General features: G+C 32.5%; 1 protein-coding gene across 3 annotated transcripts in view; it reads right to left on the reverse strand.

The window, feature by feature from the left end:
* RASA1 (RAS p21 protein activator 1) overlaps positions 1–22,532 on the reverse strand; it is a 121,524-nt gene that overhangs the window by 35,302 nt on the left and 63,690 nt on the right. For all 3 annotated transcript variants that reach the window (XM_050795162.1, XM_050795159.1, XM_050795160.1), the window contains exons 3-9: positions 22,238–22,373; positions 21,544–21,614; positions 16,724–16,841; positions 13,457–13,488; positions 8,001–8,053; positions 5,356–5,506; positions 1,526–1,604 (exon numbers count right to left, since the gene is read on the reverse strand). In XM_050795162.1, coding sequence (XP_050651119.1) covers positions 1,526–1,604; positions 5,356–5,506; positions 8,001–8,053; positions 13,457–13,488; positions 16,724–16,841; positions 21,544–21,614; positions 22,238–22,373 — 640 coding nt within the window. The remainder of the gene's footprint in view (positions 1–1,525; positions 1,605–5,355; positions 5,507–8,000; positions 8,054–13,456; positions 13,489–16,723; positions 16,842–21,543; positions 21,615–22,237; positions 22,374–22,532) is intronic.

The following is a 22,532-nucleotide window of genomic DNA, read 5'->3' on the forward strand; positions in this document are numbered from 1 at the left end:
CAGCCTATTTTGGCTTTCACCATCCCTCCCTAAGCTTAATCCTTTCTAGCTTTTGACTTAATGTGAGAGACATGTGACTTTTCCTTTCACTTGACCATTTAGAGGCCACTGTAGGGTTATTAATTGGTCCAATTTCAATAGTGTTGTTTCTGGAGAAATAGGAAGGCCCAAGGAGAGGAAGAGAAACAGAACCAGCCAATCAATGAAGCAATCAGAACGTACACTACATTTATCGATTAAGCTTGCAGTCTTCTTCAGATGCAGTTCATGGCACCCCAAAACAATTGCAATAGTAACATTAAAGATCACTGATCACAGATCAACCTAACATATAATAGTGGAAAAGTTTGAAACATTATAAGAATTACCAAAATGTGACACTAAGACACAAATGAGCACATGCTTTGGAAAAACAGTAGCAATAGACATCCTCATTGCCACAAACCTTCAATTTGTAGGAAAAACAAAAAAAAACAAAAAACAAACAAAAAAAACTATCTTTGAAGCATAATAAGGCAATGCACAATAAAATGAGGTGTGCCTGTATGTTAAAATGTGGCAAGATTATGATTCTTGAATTTATATTTAGCTTCAGATTAATGATTCCTCATCCCCCTGCCTCCCCCCCCAATTAACTGCAATAAGTAGTAGGTATAACCACATGAAATGAACTTGTTAGGAAGAAACATCAAGAAACTAGGCACACTACAAATCACTGTACAACTGCAGCTGGGTACCCAAAACCCTTAATAATCCTTTATGTCCCTAGAATAACAGTACCTCCATTTTCCACTTAGGAAAATTATTAATCCATCTTTTGAAGCACCTTTTTCTAACTCCTGTTATACCATTTCCCTACCATACATTTCAGAAAGTGCAATGAGGAAGAAACAGAAGCTAATCACCCTAAGCATTAAGCAACTAATATTTAACAGGCTCTCTTGCTCAAGGCCAATCTTTCCTTTTATGTTCTAGAGTCTATTCATTTTTGTCTTCTCTAGGACCTTGTCCGTAAGATACTGCCACCACCCATCTCCCCATACGACATCACTCTCTTTACTACTATATAGTTTTTACTCAGAGTATACAGACATCCTCAAATTCTCTCACCATAAAACTACAGGCAAATAAAGAAAAAGTGTAAACCATTTTCTGCCCTAATCCTCCTCTGTCAGTATTTTTTATTTCTTTTTATTACTCCCCAGGCTTTAATAAGCCTGGCTGTGGTTTATCACTCCTGTCTCTACTTTTGCCTCCAAAAAACTCACTCCTGGACCTATTGCAACTTACCTTCCTCCACAACTGCTTCTAATCTCAAAAACCTACTAGGTTGCTCCTGATTACCTAAAATCAACATAGATAAAAACCAAAAGATTCTCTTACAGTTTACTTTCTAAAAAATCTAAATAATCTGTAGTTTTAAGTTGTATCCAATTTTAATTGTACAAATGTGTGCAAAAACATACCACCAAAATGCATTTTAAAATAAAATGCTAATTATTGCAATAAGAAACGCAACACTGACCTGCATTGGTACAGGTTCCTTAAGATAATATCCTTCAACAATCTGTTCTTTTCGATAGTGATCTATGATGTCCCCAATGCTGTTAAAATAAAAATTTTTAATATTAATCCGTCTGATAAAAATGCAAAATCTTTAAAAATATGTGTAAACTTTCTTACCAAGGATTATCTTAATTAGCAAATTTTTTTCAAAGCACATAACACAAACACATTAATAGAATAAATGATCATAACATTCGTATTGTTTTAGAAAAACCAGAATGTTCTCAATATAGATTTACAGGCCAGAATACGTGGCCCAGGTACTGATTTTCCATACCCATCAAGTGGGCAGCCAGGTCAACAATACCATATTCAAAGAGTCACCATAAATGAGGAAATGATTAAAAGTCTAACTTTTTTTTCACCCCCAAGAGTACTTCTGAGATACTAAGAATGAAAAATTCACAGAAACATGGCATTTATTTAGGAAGCAGAATACAGGTAAATTAAGAATTTTTATTATCACATTTACACATTCTGGTTTTATATTAGAAACAGGTCATAAAACACATGAAAAGCAGGCAAAAGGAAGAAAAAAAACCCAGCTAATGTTACATGTAGGATTATCACTACAGGGAGAAAAGCTTATTATTTTGATTAAAGGTGCTACAAATTGGGAAATATTGGGAAAATATTACAAAAAAATAAAATGATGTACTGTGTTTTAATATAAATTTTAGTGAACCACATATTTTTTTAAATATAAAGTTGTTTCTCTATAATCAGTCAGATCATTCTATTGTCCTGAATACATAAATCTTGGAATTTTAAACCTTCCTTTAATATAGTGGACAAATGGGAACTTTTGAGCCACTTAGGAAACACTTCTCCAGACAGATTTTGTTTAACCTACTATATATATAAAATTAGAATCTATGTGTGTGTACGCATCTTCAAGTATGTTATCTTCCCTATACTACAAAGTTAATTTAAACCAAATATAAGTAATGTTAAAAAACAAAACAAAAAGACCTGACAAGTTAACTAGTAGTATGAATGAACTTAACAGAAGCAGCATTTAACACAAGCCACAGAGGGGTGTGATAAAAAATGAAATAAATAAAAGCATTATTAAAAGAACAAGCAAAGTTTTATGTTTTTAAGAAAAAATCTAATACCATATAAATCCAAAATTATTAAAAGAAAAATGAAAATCAGGAAATATATTTGAAGATAGCTAGATTCCACTAAGGAGATGACTATGTGTTTTAAAGCAAAAAGCATCAAATCTATGAAAATCAGTAAACATCGAAGGTTTTTGGGCTCAGTAACTGTAAAATATAATCAATCCACTGTAGCACCTCAATGTTACAATATAATTGTTTTCCATAAACTGAGAGAAGAGGAAACCATTGGGAAGTACAGTTTAGATTGTCCACGAGCAAATTTAAAAGTGTGTGGCAGTCAATCAGATAGGTTTTTACCAATGAGCTAGACTTAAAGAGTTTTTTTTTAAATTACTCTTCCATTCATATTCTACCCAGAAACACCAAAATAAACAGGGGAGATACAACAAATTTTCTAGACATTCATATAAGTTCCAGCCATGAAATAAGACAGATTTACATCTCAGAAAACTAAAACATATTCAATGTAACTTACTTTTGAAATAAATGTGAGTTTCTAGAGACACTATGTTCTGTACTTTAATTTTTGCAATGCACTTAGCACATAAAACCATGTGCACTCTTCTTGAAGTCTAGATAGATGTTAATATTGTCTCATCAAGGTCTAGCCAAAATCTATTGTCTTCCTTCTCACCCCTCACTGAACTCTCATCTACTGATGAGAGTTTATATATCCCCTGAATTTATCACAGTCTGCATACCACACTGTCTTTTCTAATAAACCTGAGCACTAATAATGAAGAAACTGTATCTTTTTCTTTAATGTGTTTACACAGGATTTGCACAGTATATTTCACAAAGTAGTTAAGTCTATAAATGGCTGCTGAATTAAATTTGCTATTAAATGCCTCTTCTACTTTTTTTTAAAAAACTCTGAATATAGGAACATTAAAGTTATGTCTTAACAGTTTCTAAATGAAAGACATAACTACTATCCCTCTTTATCAAGGTCTCATGTATAGTTAATGGGGAGATGGGACAGCAGAGTATGGTTGTGTTAGATTTATTGAAAAATCTTACTTTATATGTTTATATCTAACAATAAATAATAAGCACAAAGATTTATATTCCTAGGAATTATTTCTGACATTACTAACATTAATGCTGAAATGAAGTATATATTTCCAAAACAATTACAAAATCCTTCATTTTCACACATCTGATTCACATAATTTGTGGCTTTTTAAAAAAGTTTAATATTAAATCTAGAAACAATAAGATGAATGTATAAACAAATTCACAGGGAAGAAAAAGTATAAAAAAGTTCTGGGGGAATGGTCAAGGCCACTAAATTAATATACATTTAACTTTTTTTTTAAAAATCCTTATTTTGAAAACATAATATTGTAATAATTTGGATAGAAATCTACTTAAAATACTTCTTTTTTCACGTTCCATCATGGTCTTTAGCAACAAAAAGCGACCACCTTTACATGTTTTACCGACTGCCTCCGGTAGGTAGGAAGAATTTCCAGTTTTGTATGATGTATCATAAGGAAGTTTAAGTTAGTAACAAGACGAACTTCAAAAAAAAAAAAAATTCATGTAAATTATTTTATCTTTAAAAAGGATCTCAATATGGACATTTATTTAAGAAGACGATATGTTTTCAATGTATGCAATACATTTTGTATGTTCTAAATCTCTAGAAAACTGGAATGGGGAAAAATTACATTCTTAAAGAGCTCAAATTGCAGCTAGCTGTATTTTCAATGAGAACATCTAGAACTCAGATTGTTATGCAGAAAGTACTCAAGCAACCTGTATATGAGGTAGGCAAAGGGGTACAGCTGCCTAGACTCACTCACATCTTACATTTGATGTCTTTTAACAGTCAACTGAGCTTCTAGCAAGCAACTAGAAGAACTTGTTTTTGTTTTTTTCAGATAAACAAGTTACAGAATCTCTATTCACTCAAATGTCTACTTTGATAAATTATAATTTGGATAGAGAACGCTGCTGTGGCAGAGGGGTTAAACCAGGCAAATATAAGTGTTTTAGAACAAGATTATGCCAGCCCCTGAAATAGGAAAACAATGCTACTCTAGAGTTATTAGGTAGAGGAAAACCTTTACATTCACAAATGATTATTTTCTATTTGACAGAAAAATTGCTGACATTCTGTCATATGGTTTCTTCTATTAACTTATTTTCCTAATCAAGTAACTATAATTCATTCTGAGTTTTGGGACAAACAATAGTTTACTTTGAAAGTGAGAAGTAAAAACCAGCAATCACAGATAAGAAATGTCAACTTGAGAACAACTCAATTACATAACATCTGTATAGTAAGTCTCAGGTACCTTTAGAAACTTTTTTTTTCCCCTACTAAAGTATCTCACTGATAAAACAATGTTGATATATTTTATTTTCCTTCTCCTACAGATAATACATGGATTTAGTAAATCTGCTGCAAATAGCTTACGTCTAATTTTTAAAATCACAAAAATTATTTTGGAAGGAAAGTATAAGTTACTAATTTGTATTCATATTTGACACTGTCTAAAGAATTCTTGGGTATGACCACTATGAAATTATATTGAAGGTCTTATAATTTTTAGAAGTTAGAAACTTTTATATAATTTTGAATCTGAATACTGTGTTATCAAGATTTCAACTATTTTTACCAAAAGCAAAAGATAACTAAAAAATTATGATTTACCTGTTATAATACCGGCCTCCCATCATAAACTGATTGTTTGGCGTTGGACATATTTTAAATCGCTGAATATTTTCATTGGTCCGGAAATAAAGTGAATAATCACCAGGAGTATTATCTGAGGGTCTCACAAGAAAACTGCAGACCTGACCAACTGTAAAAATTAAGCTGTTAGTTTTTCCCTAATTATCAAATAAAAAAGAAAAGATGTTAAGTAGTATTATTACAAAGTGCATTCAAGGTCATAAACATATGTAAATTTTCAACAGGAACTTGTTTTATTTAAGGACAATTTCTTTCAAATTTTCTGGTTTATGATTCACAACCATCCATGTTGCTTGTCTGCTATCTCTCTGTTGTATCTTACCAGCTTTAATACATAGAAAGCAGAAATTTTGCAGCCGTAACTTCTGGTCAGTAATATCTACAACTGTCATAATTTGGAAGGAACTTAAGCACAGTTAGGGAATACTGGCTAAAAATGCTAAATTCTGTTTGTAAATCCTTGTAATAAGAAGATTCTAAAAAGTGAAGACCAGTTTTGCTTAAGAATACTCTGTGCTTTATCAGTGTTTTCAATTAATCATTAAACAGTAATGACTGTGCCAGGCACAGTGATACATGCATATAATCCCAGCTATTCAGGAGGATCACTTGAGCCCAGGAGTTTAATACCAGCCTGGACAACACAGCAAGATCCTGCCTCTTAAAAAAAAAAAAATTAAAAAGTAAAGACTGTAATAAAATAGAACCAAAAGCTTTTCACAAAGGTAGATTCAAAACAACTGAAACATGTGTATACATTATCAAAATCAATACACATACACTATATTTTATTCAATAGATATGCTACTGAAAGGAATTATAGACGCAAATTATATGTTAAATATGTCATATTAATTTTAGAGAAGCATTTCTGATATCTTTGATTGGCAGTGATTCATACTACTAAGATCCTCTGCCTTTTCTCCATTTAAGTCCAAATGATCCAGTAAAGATCAGGACTTGATTGTTTTTAGGAAAGCACAATGAATGCTTAGATTATAAGATATAAAGTTTGGGGGCAAATTACTAATAGTTCCAATCATCCAGTCAAGGCACATATTATCAAGTACTTCATGTTCAGTAAAAAGAAAAAAATAAATCTCCTTAAAAAACTGAATCTTCAAGGCTTAATACATAAGTAAACATAAAAATTACAGGAATTGTATAACGTGGGCTAAAATGAAAGTGTTTCTAAGTTGATACAACAAATCTTAAGTGACAAGAATCCAAGATACTCTCTAAATTTCTTCTAGAATATGATAGGAATTTCATGCAAAATTATGCATGCAAGTCCTTATTTGTACTTCTCAGGAGAGAAAATCCCACCAGATCCTCAAAAGAGCACATGACACAAAAAAAATGCAAACTAATGTAAGGAAATTAAGTTTAGCTCCTTTTCAACTTTGTATGCCTTAAAACAAAAGTACCTCAAGTACTTGATGGTGCAAGTTCCAAAAAAGAAACATATCCAAAATTCAATAAATTCACTAAACTACATATTTTTGGTTCCATACTGAAATAGCTGATAGAATGTCATTTTGGTTTAAAATTTCTTCTCTATTACTATCATGTAGCATTATCATGATCTTTTTTTATTTTTTGAACCTACTTAACGTACATCTTCACAATAAAATTGAGTACTTCAAAAACTATCTCAAATCTTTCAAAATAATAAATTATTAATTTAAAATGCAATGCTTTATGGATTAAAACAATTCAGATTACCTCTTTAATAACTAGTGTTATCACCACAAGAATCTATTTCATTCAATATTTCACAGAAACTATTGAACAGTCAACATTTTTGAAGAACTAAAACTTTTAAATTACATACTAAAGCTCAAACTTGTCTGAAATCTTTATAAGATGTGGTTTGCCGAAGAAATGCTTGGTATTTAAATTAATTCAGCTTTAGATATTTAGTAGGAATAAACAATGACAGGATGGTTAAAACCACAATAAAAGTCAATTTTTACTTTTTATTTATAAGCACAAGAGTTTTGGGAAATGTTAAAATTAATACATATTAAATAAAGCTCAATCATATAATTCCACCAAGTATACAAAGATAAATACAAGAATGTCTGCTATAGCTGAACAGCAAAAGAATAAAAACAATATAATATCCTTCTTCTGAAGACCAGTTAATTATGGTATTTACATAATGAAAAGTTTAAATCCATAAAAAGAGTAATGAAAATTTTTATCTGCAGATATAAAATCATCTCCCAATATATATCTAACATGAAAAAAGTGTGTTGAATGTTCCTGTCTGTGTAGGTGTAGGGGTGAGAAAGAGAGATTCACAGAGACACAGAAAACTTCTAGAAACATGGGAAAAAAAAAAAAAAACTATCACTTAGTGTTACTTCTGAGGAAGTGGACAGGGGCCTGGGGTAAAAGAAAAACACACTTTACTAAATTTTATAATACATGTATCTTTAAAATATAAATAAAAACACCAGGTTCTTAGCACTGGACACGAAATTGTAACATGCATAAACACTAACTGAATGCTAAAGGCAAAACACAGGATAAATGGTTTGTTCACTTTTTTATTCTCTTTAAACAGACATTAGAAAAGCAAGTGAATAAGTAAGTACCTGTCATTAGTAAATTATAAGCTTCCTGTTTGGAAATCTTCCCATGGAACCATCTTAAAAAGAGAATAAATGATATATATAAAGTCCTTTTTGCTGTCATCATATGATCAAAATTAAACAACCAATATAGTAAGTTTAATTCAAAGTGATATAATAAAATAAATGCAATTAATCATCTCATTCTTATTACATTTTAATACATTTTATATACATATTATATTTAATTTCAACAAAATGTAGTAAAACTAGGAACTATCAAATATAAACTACAATTTTCATTACCAATACAAAAATGGCAATAATTTTTAATCCTGATAATAACAAACTGTTATAGGTCTTTTTATTTTTCTTTTTGCGGGGTAAGGGGAAGGAGGAGTAGTTCAGATAAAGCCTATTCCAGAATTTCCCTGAAAAAATTAATGAATTCATTTCTGAATTTTCCTATAACATCTGATAAATTCTCTCTTCAAATAAAATCAAGATGTTGACTCTTACTTTGCTGAAAGTCAGAATATAAGATTAGGTGATAAGAATGAGTGGATACCACCATCAAGAACTGAAAGAAGTACTTAGTGTTCCCAACTCTATTTGAGCTAACAACCTATCAAACTAGGTTGCTATGTATTTTATATTTTGTATTCTTAAATTAAGCCTTTAGAAATTATAAATGACATCACAGTCAAGATATAGAGCACATAATAACCTAAGTATTTAAAGGTTACCTTCAAATAAAATGATATATCTGATTAAAAAGTAATTACTAGTCATCAAAGTACATAAAATCACCTCTTATTTAACTAAAGGCCTATAATCTATCTTGCTGATTAACACATCTTAATGCCAGGCTGACAATTCCCAATCAACTATTTACTACTTTGTTGGATCTTCTTAGGGTCTACAAGTATTTTTAATAATAAAGAGCAAGCTGGAAATTAAACATAAGACTAAAATATGTAAATGCTCAAAAGTCCAGTGTGACAGGTTTAGAGGTTGTTCACATTGTTTTAAATGATCCATACAATTATTACTGGTGAAGTATGAAAATATAACTGAATTTTTACATTTTCACATGAATGAAAAGGTAAACTTTTCTTTAACACCATTCCAAGCATTAACTCACTAATTCAGATCTCCTGGTGCTCCCTGTGTAAATTTTGAATAATATAAAGCAAGAATACAACAACTAAAACAGTTCAGACTACAAGTAGTGAGGTTCTATATTGCATTCAAGTATAGGCTAAATGACCACTTACTACAAATGCTAGAGCAAGATTTTTATATTCTGGAGGAGAGCCAACTAGACGACCTGACCTCCAAGACTAATCCTCTACTTCTGCAGTTTTAAAAAAAATTCAGAAAGAAAAGGGTAAAAAAATGACAGGGTTTACAGATGAACAAGATTATTTAGCATAAGCACACAGTCTGAAGCCAAAGTGGCAATATCACTTTCTAAAGTTTTAGTTTCATTCTTCAGACGTTTATTCCCATATAAAATTTATATATTTCAACCACATGTTTTCCAACAGTGATAAAAAGATGAGTCCCTGCTCTTATGAAGTTTCCACTCCTAGGCGGGTATAGTGGCTCATAATCCTGTAATCCCAGTACTTTCAGAGGCCAAGGCAGGAGAATCTCTTGATCCCAAGAGTCCAACACCAGCCTGGGCAACATAGACCCTATCTAACTACAGAAACTAAGAACTATGTAGAAAATATAATAAGCACAGTGACAGGCACTGCCGAAGGCATTCTGGGAATAACCGAGAAGGGTACCAATTCTGTTGAGTGTGTAGAGAAGAAAATAAAGGAAGATTTTCTAGAGGGAAGTGATAAATGAGCTAAGTATGAATGGAAGAATTCTGGCCTAGGAAGCAGCTTGAGCAAAGGTATAAAGAAAAATAGCTAGGAGCAATGGCTCACACCTGTAATCCCAATACTTTGGAAGGCCAAGGTGGGAGGATCACTTGAGATCAAGAGTTTGAGACCAGTCTGGGCAGTATAGTAAGACCTGATCTCTACAAAAAAACAAAAAATTACAACATTTGCCAGGTGTGGTGGTACACACCTGTAGTCTCAGCTAATCAGGAGGCTCAGGCAGAAGGATCACTTGAGCCCAGGAGTTTGAGGTGAACTATGATAGCACTACTGCACTCCGGCTTGGGCAATGGCAAGAACCTATCTCTAAAACAATAAAGAAAAAAGTATTATGCATTTGAAGACCTACATGCTGGAGACTAGGAAACTAGAGATGATAAGTGCTAGGAGTAGTAAAGGACAAAATAACCAGAGAACAGATCATTTTTTAGGCTCTGCTAGGGTAAAAAGATGGAGAATCAGTATAAGATTCAATTTTTTAATTTGTATTGTTTCTGTTTTTATGGGTAATGTATACAACTATTTTGTATATTTTTATGGGGTACCAGTGATGTTTTGATACAAGCACATAATGTTTAATGATCAAGTCAGGATAACTGGGGTATCCATCACCTCAAGTACATATAATCATTTCTTTGTATTAGGCATATTCAAATTCCACTCTTTTAGCTATTTTAAAATATTCAGTAAATTATTTGGTAGCACCCTGTTGTGCTACCAAATACTAAATCTTATTCATTCTATCTAGGTGTATTTTTGTACTCATTAATCAGCCATATTGTATCCCCCTTCCCTGCTACCCTTCCCACCCTGTGGTAACCATCATTCTACTATCTATCTCCCTGAGTTCAATTTTCTAATATTTTGCTCCCACGTAAGTAAGAACACATGGTATTTGTCTTTCTGTGCCTGGTTTATTTCCCTTAACATGGTATTTTCCAGTTCCATTCATGTTGTTGTGAATGACAGGATTTCGTTCTTGTTTATGACTGAATAGTATTCCATTGTATGCACGTACTGCATTTTCTTTATCCATTCATCCACTGTTGAACACTTAGGTTGATTAAACATCTCAGCTATTGTGAATGGTGCTGAAACACAGGAGTGCAGCTGTCTCTTTGATATACTGATTTCCTTTCTTTTGGATATATACCCAGCAGTGGGACTGCTGGATCACATGGTAGCTTTATTTTTAATTTTTTGAAGAACTTCTATGCTGTGCTCTATAGTAACTGCACTCATTTACATTCTCACCAACAGGGTACAAGGGTTTCCTTTTCTCCACATCCTCACCAGCATTCATTACAGCCTATCTTTTGGATAAAAGCCATTATAACTGGGGTGAAATGAAATCTCATTGTAGTTTTGATTTGCATTTATCTGATGATTAGTAAGGAATGGTGAGCATTTTTTCACATACCTGCTGGCAATTAAGGATTTTAAGTGAAAATGTGATACAATCTAGGTAGATTATTCCAGCTATTGGATAAAAGGATCTGATGAGGCTAAAGAGTCAAGGGAGATCAACTTGGAGGTTACTGCTATATCATATCCTGGCAGGAGATTTAAAAAGGCCTGAGCTAGAATGTAGTTATTTAAGATTTGAGAAGGCGGTAAACATTTAAGAAATACTTTAGGAGATAAAAATCATCAGGACTTGGTGTCTATATCATGTGAATAGGGAGCTGGAAAGAAACTCAACCAAAGTTATACCATCTATTTAATCTCAAAGGTTACTTGTGGATGTTACTGAGGACACTTTAAAGAATTTAAAGTACTGCCTCACAGCCACAGTCCCTATATTAGGAAATTAAAGGAAACGAACATACACATAAAATAAACCAACAATGCAAATTTACATTATGCTAATATAAATAAGAAATTACGCAAGTTAAGAAAAATGGAAGAATGACAATGTTATCAGATAAAAAAAGACTTCCGAGTGAAAGTGGGATTTATATTTTATACTATGAGAAAACTGATTTAGCTTTACATGTTTATTGGCATTTAACCTACATTTTTAAATTTAAAATTCCATTGCTATTATCAAAAAAAAAAAAAAAAAACCTAGATTTATGGTCTTTTTTGAAAATCAGAAGGATTTAACAACATTAGGCTCACATTCCTACACATATCAACTAGACAACTAAACAGAGTGATTACCTTACAATAGGCAAACACTTTCTAGTTTTCTACTTCCCACAGTTTTCCCTAATACCATGAGTAAATATCAGTTGCCATTTATTACCAAGCTTACAGTGGTTTTTTTTTTGATAGTACAGACATAGTTCCATGTACCTTGATCTCTAGCAAAGAGGGAAAATAAGAAAAGATTATTGTGCCTAAAGAAAACTGGGAATATATATACTTGACCCGCTTCACTTGCTTACATTGTCTGTCTGATTCTTCCAAGCATTAATTAGAATTTGCAACTCCTAGCCGGATACAGTGGCTCATTCCTGTAATTCCAGCACTTTGGAAGGCTGAGGCTGGTAGATTACTTGAGGTCAGGAGTTCAAGACAAGCCTGGCCAACATGGCAAAACCCCATCTCTACTAAAGGTACAATAATCAGCCTAGAGTGGTGGTGTGCACCCATGGTCCCAGCTACTCATGAGGCTGAGGCAGAGAATCGTTTGAATCCAGGAGGTAGGGGTTGCAGTGAGCAGAGATTGTGACATTGCACTCCAGCCTGGGCGACAGAGCAAGACTCTGTCTCAAAAAAAAGAAAGAAAGAAAGAAAAAGTAACAAAAAGTAATTTGAAACTCCTGATATAGGTAGAGGAAACTTCAAACTAATACAAACAGCAGGGTATAGTCTCACTAATGGAGTCTATTTTGTAGCTACAAGAAACAATAAAAATAAACTCAGAATATATCTTACATATTCCACTTACAGAATGGTCAAGCACTAAATAAGGTGACTGCAAATGGAGTAATCAGTTGAATGTTTTAATATTCTAATGGTTAGAAAACAGAAAAAAAGCAAACACTTGAGGCAAGCCTCAAGTTCCATCCATAAATGCTGAAAGGTAAGAAAAAAATGTACTGAAAAGATATTAGAAGATGAATAGTCTATTAAAATGTGAGTAAGAAAGAACTGGGATTAATGGTTCAGATCTTTAAAAGAAAACTTACATATACATAAAATCAGTTTGAAGATTATGAAAAAAAAAGACCTTGCAGAATCTTATTAAAGTTGTGAAGAATCATTATTTTGGGGGGATAAAAGATGTGGCTATAAAACAAGAAGTACTATGAATAACCAATAAATACTATGAATAATTTTAAAATGTGCCGAATTGTGACATTCATAATGTTATAAATGTAATGTTTATTGAAAGTCTTTAGTGTGGTGATAAAAAGAGTTGTATTTAGTTATCAGCTACCTTTTATTTTAAAAATAATACTTTATCATTAGATCCTTAAGAAAATACTTAGAAATCAGTTCCCTGAGCCAAATTAAAAAGTTAAGTCAGTCCAAAAACTTTAAAAAAAATTTTTTTGGCCAAAGTTTTCCAATTAGTAAATTTACAATATAGACATATATTTTTTTCATTTTTGATAATTAACACCAACTCACATTTTTCCTTCATGTGGATCTTCTTCCCGGCCCTAAAGGGAAGACATCAAGACAGTATTTTATGTAATTAACTGTTAATCTACTTTTATTAAAATTCATAGAAATCATATCTTCAAACATATCCCCCACTATCCTTACTTATGTGTATACAAAAAAAGATGTTTCTGTTCAATAACTATCTTTCCATACCTCTCTTAATCTTTTCTTGTTGCCATTACCCTAACTCAGGCCCTCTTACCCACTTTTCTTAAACTAGTACAACAGCCCAACTAATATAATTATGTCCTACTACAACACTCTAATCTGGATACATCAGTTTCAACAGCAGCTTTGCCCTACATTAAGAAAAACCAAACAAAAAACAAACACCTCTCTACTGCCTACAAATTTCTCATTCTGCAACTGAAGTCCTTTACCACAGAACTCAAGTCCACATTTCCTGTCTCATACTACCAAATTAATTTTTGGTTCCTATACCATGGTCACACATAATTTCCTATTTGCCAATCTCCCACCACTGTAGCTTGTTCTTTTTGTTCTTAGAATGCACTTTCCACTTTTTGCTTTCTACCTGTTAGATAAATACCTAACCAATCTACGAAGGAACTATCTCAAATGCTACCTCTTCAGTAAAACATTCTGAGCCCATAAAAAGCGACATCAAGTTTTACTTTGAATATAAAAGACATTCCCCTTTTATCATGTTTTGAACTTTATTTTATTCTATATTCCTCTGATTTAAGATACAATAGTGTTACTCATTCCACTATTATGGAGAAAAATGGTCTAACTATACATGTGGATTTACTTCTCACAATTTGGTCCTCACTCATTAAATACCTAATCAAACTAAAATCACTCACTCACTGAATGCTACTATATCCAAGAGAGTAGGCTTTAAAAAAACAAAAAAACAAACAAACAAACAAAAAACCTATAAAAATGAATAGCATTATCAGTGTATCACTGCCCAAAAGGAGTTAATCTCTTGTAAAAGAGGTTTACACTAAATTAATTTTAGACAGTGGAATAGAATGCAAAATTAACAGGGTGCTATGGAAATACAGAAGGAAACAATTTTGCCTAAGAGACTCCAGAAAGGCATAAATCCTCTGTGAAACAACGGGTGACATATGAACTGAGCTGATAAAGATGAATCAAATTTTACAAGGCAATCTATCAGGGCAGGAATGTCAAGGAAGAGGGGAAACTATAAGCACAGAAACATTCATTTACTCAACAAACATTTACCGAATGCCTACTGATGCCAGACACTATTCTAGGCAATGGTAATACATCAGTGAATCAGAGATAAAAAATCCCTCCCCTCAGAGAGCATACATTCTAGAGTTAATACATAAAAGTATAAATGTGTTTGGGGAACAGTAATTAGAATTTTAGAAGGAGAAATTCCTTAAATCTAACTACTAACTGAATGTCTGAAACATCTTCACAAACTAGATGTCCAAATGGTTTTTCAATCTATAAGGAATTCACTACACTCTAATAAAGCCCATCATGAAAGTTATTCTACACATTGGAGTGAAAATTGTTTATAACTGATGTGGAATTATTCCACTATTAATTTATAATGTTACTTACTATATTCATTTTTAGCAACCACATCACATTATTCACTCATACTGAGTTACTAACTTTTTCCTTGATCCCTTATGTATTGATGTGAGGTCATGTCTCCTTATTCTGGTTTGGATTGTTATTATTATTTTTCTGTATACATTGAGTAATTTTCACTTTTCTTTAATATTAAAGTTTATCTTGTTAAATTTGATCCAGAATTCCAAGAGCTCAAGAAAAGTTCAACTATAGTGCAATTCCTTTAAGTAATCAGAATTGGGAAGATGGTGGTACAGCAGGGAGAGGGAAACCCAAACTAAGAGTTGTAACAAACACATTTTATAGGAAAACTATCATAGATAGTAAGATGCTTCAGTATGAATACCGTTTGCCTATATGGAATAAATATCTCTTTTACTGTAGAATACAAAATACTAATCTAGGAATTAGGAGTCCTAATCCTAGCTCTTTTACTAAATAACTATATGACTATGAGTATGGAATGTATCACACCATTTCCTCAACTTTTTCCACCTCTACTCAGTATGTTTTACTTCTATGGTTGCCAGAATAGGCAGGTAAGAGAATTAATAGGAAAAAAAAATATTCTCCACTGCAGTCTTCCAGGAGCAATAATCTTCAGCATATTATCAGGTCTGTGGCATAATTTAAAAACAGTAGCTTTGAGGGCTGTAAAAGACAACAGAAAGCCACTCCATCTCACTAGAAAAATCCGAAAGGAAAAGGAGAATTCCAAAGTTATAATGTATATTTGATACTGAGTATTATCTCTGAAATATAAAAGCTGTTTGAATGCTGACCTGTTATTAAAAATGCACCTGGTAATTAATACCATATGATAACGTATTATATGATGGAACAAAAACAAGGATGAGATTCAAAATGTAGAACCATGTGATAATATATGTATAATATAAATGAAATCTTCCAAGTTTACTGGAAAATTTCATTTTCACATATATTGGAATTTCACATATATTGGAAAGATAAAGAATCTAAAACCAAACATGTGTAACCAGTTGAGATTCCATGATCAGACTGATATAACTTCACTTATGAGGAAGAAAAAGGGGGCAAAAAAAAAAAAGAATAAAAATAAGCATAAATAGGCCGGGCACGGTGGCTCATGCCTGTCATCCCAGCACTTTGAGAGGCTAAGGCGGGTGGAACACTTGAGGTCAGGCATTTGAGATCAGCCTGGCCAACATGGTAAAACCCTGTCTCTATTTAAAAAAAAAAAAAAAAAATTAGCTGGGCATGGTGGCACATGTCTGTAATCCCAGCTAGCTGGGTCGCTGAGGCACGAGAAATGCTTGAACCTGGGAGGTGGAGGTTGCAGTGAGCTGAGATCGCGCCACTGCACTCTAGCCTGGGCAACAGACCAAGACTCTGTCTCAAAAGAAAGCACAAATGTTAATATATTTTTAAGTCACAGAAACTCACACAAGCTTTCTGAATATTGGCAGTTATGTATTATAATATGCTAGCTTGATTATGTTCCACACTAACTATACTTATAATAGATTTTAATGAAAAATTCCTTGTACTTCTCAATTCAGTTCTTTTATAAAAGAAATGTATTCATAGCTACTTTCTCTGATTATAGACAAGATCCAAATTTATAAAATATTTAGAATCTAGAATTGAGAAGAAAAGAACAAAACTTACCACCTCTTCTACTAGGTCTTCAACAATAAGGCCTTGTTCATCTGTTCTTAAATTTGTAACCCACATCCATCCATCTTCTAATTCATTATGAACAATGAACATATCTCCTTTTAAGAAACTGAAAAGAGCAATTTTAAAGTTATTAAAATTAAAAATTTTAAATACAGAAATTAGAATAGTCATATACCACAAAATAGGATAAGGATAGTATTATATTGAAAAATGCCAGGAATTAAGAGTCAAACACTCTAAATTTGTATCTTATTTCTGGCATTATCTACATGTCAATTCCTGAAGATAATAAATAATCTGAATCTTAATTTCCTCATGAGTACAATGTGTCTGATAATAGTATCTGCACCATCTATATAACTGAATTATTGTTAGATTCAAATTACAACTTGTTAACAGAAACTAATTATACATATATTGAAGGTTTTGGGGTGTAACTACAAGAAAACTGAATTGAAAAACTTATGTTTCAATGTTATTACTCTTTCAGATGTAGGTTAGATATAAAATAAAAACACAAAACAAATATAATTAACACATTATACATACATAAGATATAGAGTTACTTAGAAACTGTTTATTTTAGATAAGCATGATGTAGATGCTTATGTCAGTTAACATTTTTCCTGTAAAAAAACTAGGGCTTATTTAATTCACCCAGATACCCATCATCCAATGGGTACAGCATTCTTTCTCTGAAAGTGGTACCAAGGGATATATTATGAGAAAGGCATGTATGTTTTTTTCTGTTACCAATTTAAGAGTACAGAGTACAGAGATACAACTTAGTTTCCTTTTACTGAAACCTACATGTTTTCAACCTCCACACAATTATGGAAATAACAAGTTGTTTATTTATATACAAGTTGTTTATTTATATAACAAGATGTATTTCATCAATATAAAACCATCAGTTATCCTTGAATTTGTCCTTTCAGGCTTAAAAGAATGCGTCTGAACACAAAGTTTCCAGATTTGTTGATGGTACCATTAACCCTGTATCTATAACTGTATTTGTCTTTTTTTCCAGCAATTTTCCTTTTGATTTTAATCTTCACAAACCAAAATCTAAATTTAAGTAAATTTAGTAATCTAAATTTAAGTAAATTTAAGTAAATCTCTTCTCCTATCCTTGAAAGCTTTAACTACTTTCTCTGTGCTATCTCCAGCTTCACTGTCTCTTGGATAATGTTTCGGACAACAGAACTGATACATAACATTTAACTCAATATTTGAATAATCATAGAATATTGTGTTCTATCTTGATTCTACAATCCTTCTTAATGATGGCCAATATTTCACTAGCTGAATGGCAGCAGACATTACCACTTAACCAATTAAATTATTCCTTTCTAGAACCACCTAAATAAGCACATTAAAGAAAATCATTATGAGTAAAAATAGGGTGCACGTGAAATGGTAAATTTCATTTCTTAGTTAAAAGTAGTCATAAGAGATATTTCTAATTTCAAGTTTACTTGTTGCTGCTATAACAACTTTTCATTGTGCAAAAACCAAAAAAATGTTTTAAATAAGCTTGTTAGTAGTAACAAAACCTAATCATAACTCATTCTGTATTATTTTGTATTATTCCCCCCTAAAACAGGCTACAGCGCTTTATTAAATCATTAATTTTTTAGGTATTTTTATTTTAAAATTCACAGGTATGCATAAATTTTTTAAAAGACTCATAAATCCAAATGTGTATCATCAAAGTATTGTTTAAATTCTCATCTTCCTAGATCAGCTGTTTTTTTTTTTTTTTTTTTTTTTTTTTTTTGGTTTCCCAGGACTTCTTTACTCTCTTAAAAACTGACATCCTAAATGGCTTTTATTTATATGGATATCTACTGATATTTACCATATTCAAATTTAAAACAAATGTTTTAAAATATTCACTAATTCCTTTAAAAATAGCTCATTAAAAATAAGAAAAATTATACTGTTTTATAATTTTGCAAATCTCTTAATGCCTGGCCTAACTGAAAACTGCTGGAGTCCCATATCTGTTTCTGTATTAAATTTGCTGCTATTTGATTTTTTTGCTTAAAGCATATGAAGAAAATCTGGCTTCACCTAAGAATGTAGTTGTGAAAAGGCTAAGTATTTTAATAGCCCTTTCAGATGATTATAGATATTCTATTAAATCACACCAAAAATTCAATGAGCGGTACTTTCTTGAAAGTTAATTGTAATATGGAATCCAAAACTATTTATCAGTGAACTTTCTGTATGCATTCCAGTAACATCTATTGGTCTATCTTGCATTTCAAATTACCCATGCATAATTTTGTAACAACATGCATCGACCTTTTAGAAAATATTAGTTCACCAAGCTATCTATATCTTCTAGTTGTTAACACATTATACACTATCAAAACCTCTCATTCTTGGCCAGCCATGATGGCTCACGCCTGCAATCCCAACACTTTGGGAGGCCCAGGCAGGCAGATCACCCGAGGTTAGGAATTCAAGACCACCCTGGCCAACATGGTGAAACCCCATCTCTACTAAAAATATCAAAATTAGCCAGGTGTGGTGGCAGGCGCCCATAGTTCCAGCTACTCAGGAGGCTGAGGCAGCAGAATCGCTTGAACCCAGGTGGCAGAGGTTGCAGTGAGCCAAGATGGCACCACTGCACTCCAGCCTGGGTGACAAGAGCGAAACTGTCACAAAAACAAAAAACAAAACAAAACAACAAAACAAAACAAAAAAACCTCATTCTTTATTATCACTGCCTGTCTCATCAGAGAAGTAATTATTTCAGAAACTGTCAAACTTTTGATGGCCAACACAGAATGTCTAAAATTCAAAGTTTTACTCAAAACTCAAATTTTGTCATTGGCAACAAACACTAACAGTTTTTTTCCTTGAAATAATAGTCTTACTTTGTTCTTCTTCAAAAAATGTCAAACATTCTCTTAAGTGAAAATAGTGTGCACAAAAGTAACAGCTAAGCCACGTGCAGTGGCTCATGCCTATAATCCCAGCACTTTGGGAGGCCAGGGCAGGCAGATCACTTGAGGTCAGGAGTTCAAGACTGGCCTGGTCAACATGGCAAAACCCCATCTCTACTAAATAACAAAAATTAGCTGGACTTGGTGACACACGCCTGTAATTCCAGCCGCTCGGAAGACCGAGGCATAGAATCCCTTGAACCCAGGAGTTGGAGACTGCAGTGAGGCAAGATGGTGCCACTGCACTCCAACCTGGGCAACAGAGCAAGACTCTGTCTCTAAAAGGAAAAAAAAAAAAAGGAACAAACTAGTTCAGCTCTCAACTCACTGCTTTTCCTCATGACACTGATCTCTGGCACACAGCAGAAGTGTTTTATACATACTTCCCATTTCAACATACAGATTAAAGTGTGTGGTCACAGGTCAAAATTTAATAAATATTTTTTAGTCCCTCATCAGTAACACTCTTAAATGAAACTGTCTTTGATTAACTCCAAGTGTGTAACAGTAAAGAATACTGTACACTTTTGTGCCACAGCCTTGATTTCTACTAAGGCACCAGCAGTTTTACCATACATTGCTTTTGTACTATCATTGTAAAATTTACGGTGAAAAAGGCAAATTATGTCTTAGTATGCTTATGAAAATAATCTGATCTCATGGACTGTGATGGCTAATTTTATGTGTCAGCTTGGCTAGACCGTAGGGTTCCCAGATTAAACATTATATTTCTGGGTTTCTCTGTGAGGGTGTTTCTGGATGAGATTAGCATTTGAATCAGAGGACAGTACCCTGCCATCCCCAATGTGCGTGGGCATCATCCAATTCACTGAGGGTCTGAACAGAACAAAAACTGCAGGAGGAAGAAATTCATCCCTTTTTTCTGCCTCACTGGTTGAGCTGGGACATCTCATCTCAACTTTTCCTGCCCTCAGACTAGGATTTACACCACAGGTTCCCTTGGTTCTCAGGTCTTCAGATGTAGATTGAATTATACCACTGGCTTTCTTGGGTTTTCAGATTACAGACAGCCAACTGTGGGTCTTTACTGTCTCCATCTACCATTGTGTAAACCAATTCTCCATAAAAAATCTCCTCTAGAGAACACTGACTAATACCCAGTGTCATTCTAAATGAGTCTCAAAGATCCCCATAGTTACATGAAACACACTTTGAGAACTGCTGTCCTAAATAATCCCACAAAAAATTTAAAAATTACCTAAATTCATAAATTTGTAATTCATCACTGTTCTTCTTTAATATATGCATTTTCTCCTTTGTCGTTTATAGGCCTTTCCAGTTTAGATTACAAATAAAAATGTGTCAGTAAGAATTAAATGAGAATTAATGGTAAGAAACAAAGTTTCCACTAGAAATTTAAATACCTTATAGAAAGACATAATTTGATTATCAAATTATATAATTATAGAGAAATAAAACTACAAACTAACATGTTGCATAGTTCTATAACATTACTAAGGTTTAAAATTATTCACCCCTTACATAAAGTAGAAGCTTATCCTTTATAGCTGTGGCATAAATGTCACGTGGTAACAAAAATTTAAATAGGATATAGATTGAAACAGAACTCTCCTTACTTTGTGAGAGACAATGTAATAAAACCTAATTATTTCTCCTGTCATATTCACTGAGGCCACCCTGATTCAAAATCACAGTCTGAACAAATAAGTCAACCCAGAGGTACAGGACCAACAGACCCAATATCAAAAGCTCTTTCACCTTGCTGTATGCCGTTTCTTCAAATTTCAAAAGCTTCCTAGTCCAAGAGTAATAAATCTTCGAAGTCTAGCTCTTTCAAATGCCTATACATGAGAATAGATTATAAAATACCTTATTTCATCAGTGTCTGGTACTTTAGTGTAAGGTAGAATAGCTCGTACACGCCTTCTATCTTCTACTGGCTAGAAACCATAAAAAAAAAAAAAGGATTTAAAAAGATAGTCTTTTTATCTTAAAGGCAAAAGAGGTATATCCACATAAAGCCAATAAAAATTCACATTAGAAATTCCATGGGATCATTCAAATACATTTTTACTTGGACTACAAATATGCAGTGCCTAGAAAGCCTTTTTTGTTGTTCTTGTTTTTATGAAAATTATATTTTAAGTATAAGCAATATGCTTTTATAAGGTAATATGAATGATTTCATTTTAAATATACTACATGAAACATATAAGTTAACCTTTCATTGATGATACACAAGGCATTTCAGAATCTTGCAGCAAAGTCACGGTTAGTACTATGAAATCAGTAATTTCTTCTCATACATTCAGAAATATTTGTTAGGCTATCACCAAACAGTACTTTTTTTTAATCTGGTTACTTAAACACAAAATTACTGAAAAATATTTTCTTTTTTTTTCAAAGAAGTTGTCCATTTTGTTCTGACATTATAACCCAAATTAAAATTTAATACAACAAATACTTCTTGAATTATAATAAACATAAGAAACTGAGCAATAGCTAAACCCACTATTGTACTGAAAAACAAAGTTTTGAAAAATATTTTATTCATTTTACTTGCCTCTGGTGGTGCAACTGGGTAAAGTAATTTTTCTCCTTTAAGCAAACAAGAGACATGACTGTAATAACCTATTAGGTCTGACAGTGAAGAAAAACGTCTTCCACCAATGTAGTAATCCCCACACATAGCAATAATCCTATTTGAACAGGAAAAAAAACAGTATAAAAAAATCTTTACACTCAATTTTAAAGACCGAGTTTCATAAAGAAATTATAAATCCATAATTTCCATACTCTTTTCCTTGTAACTATATCCTTATACTAAAATACTACTTATTAATATCTTCATCACAGCA

Source organism: Macaca thibetana, chromosome 6, assembly GCF_024542745.1.
Source record: "Macaca thibetana thibetana isolate TM-01 chromosome 6, ASM2454274v1, whole genome shotgun sequence".
NCBI lineage: Eukaryota > Metazoa > Chordata > Mammalia > Primates > Cercopithecidae > Macaca > Macaca thibetana.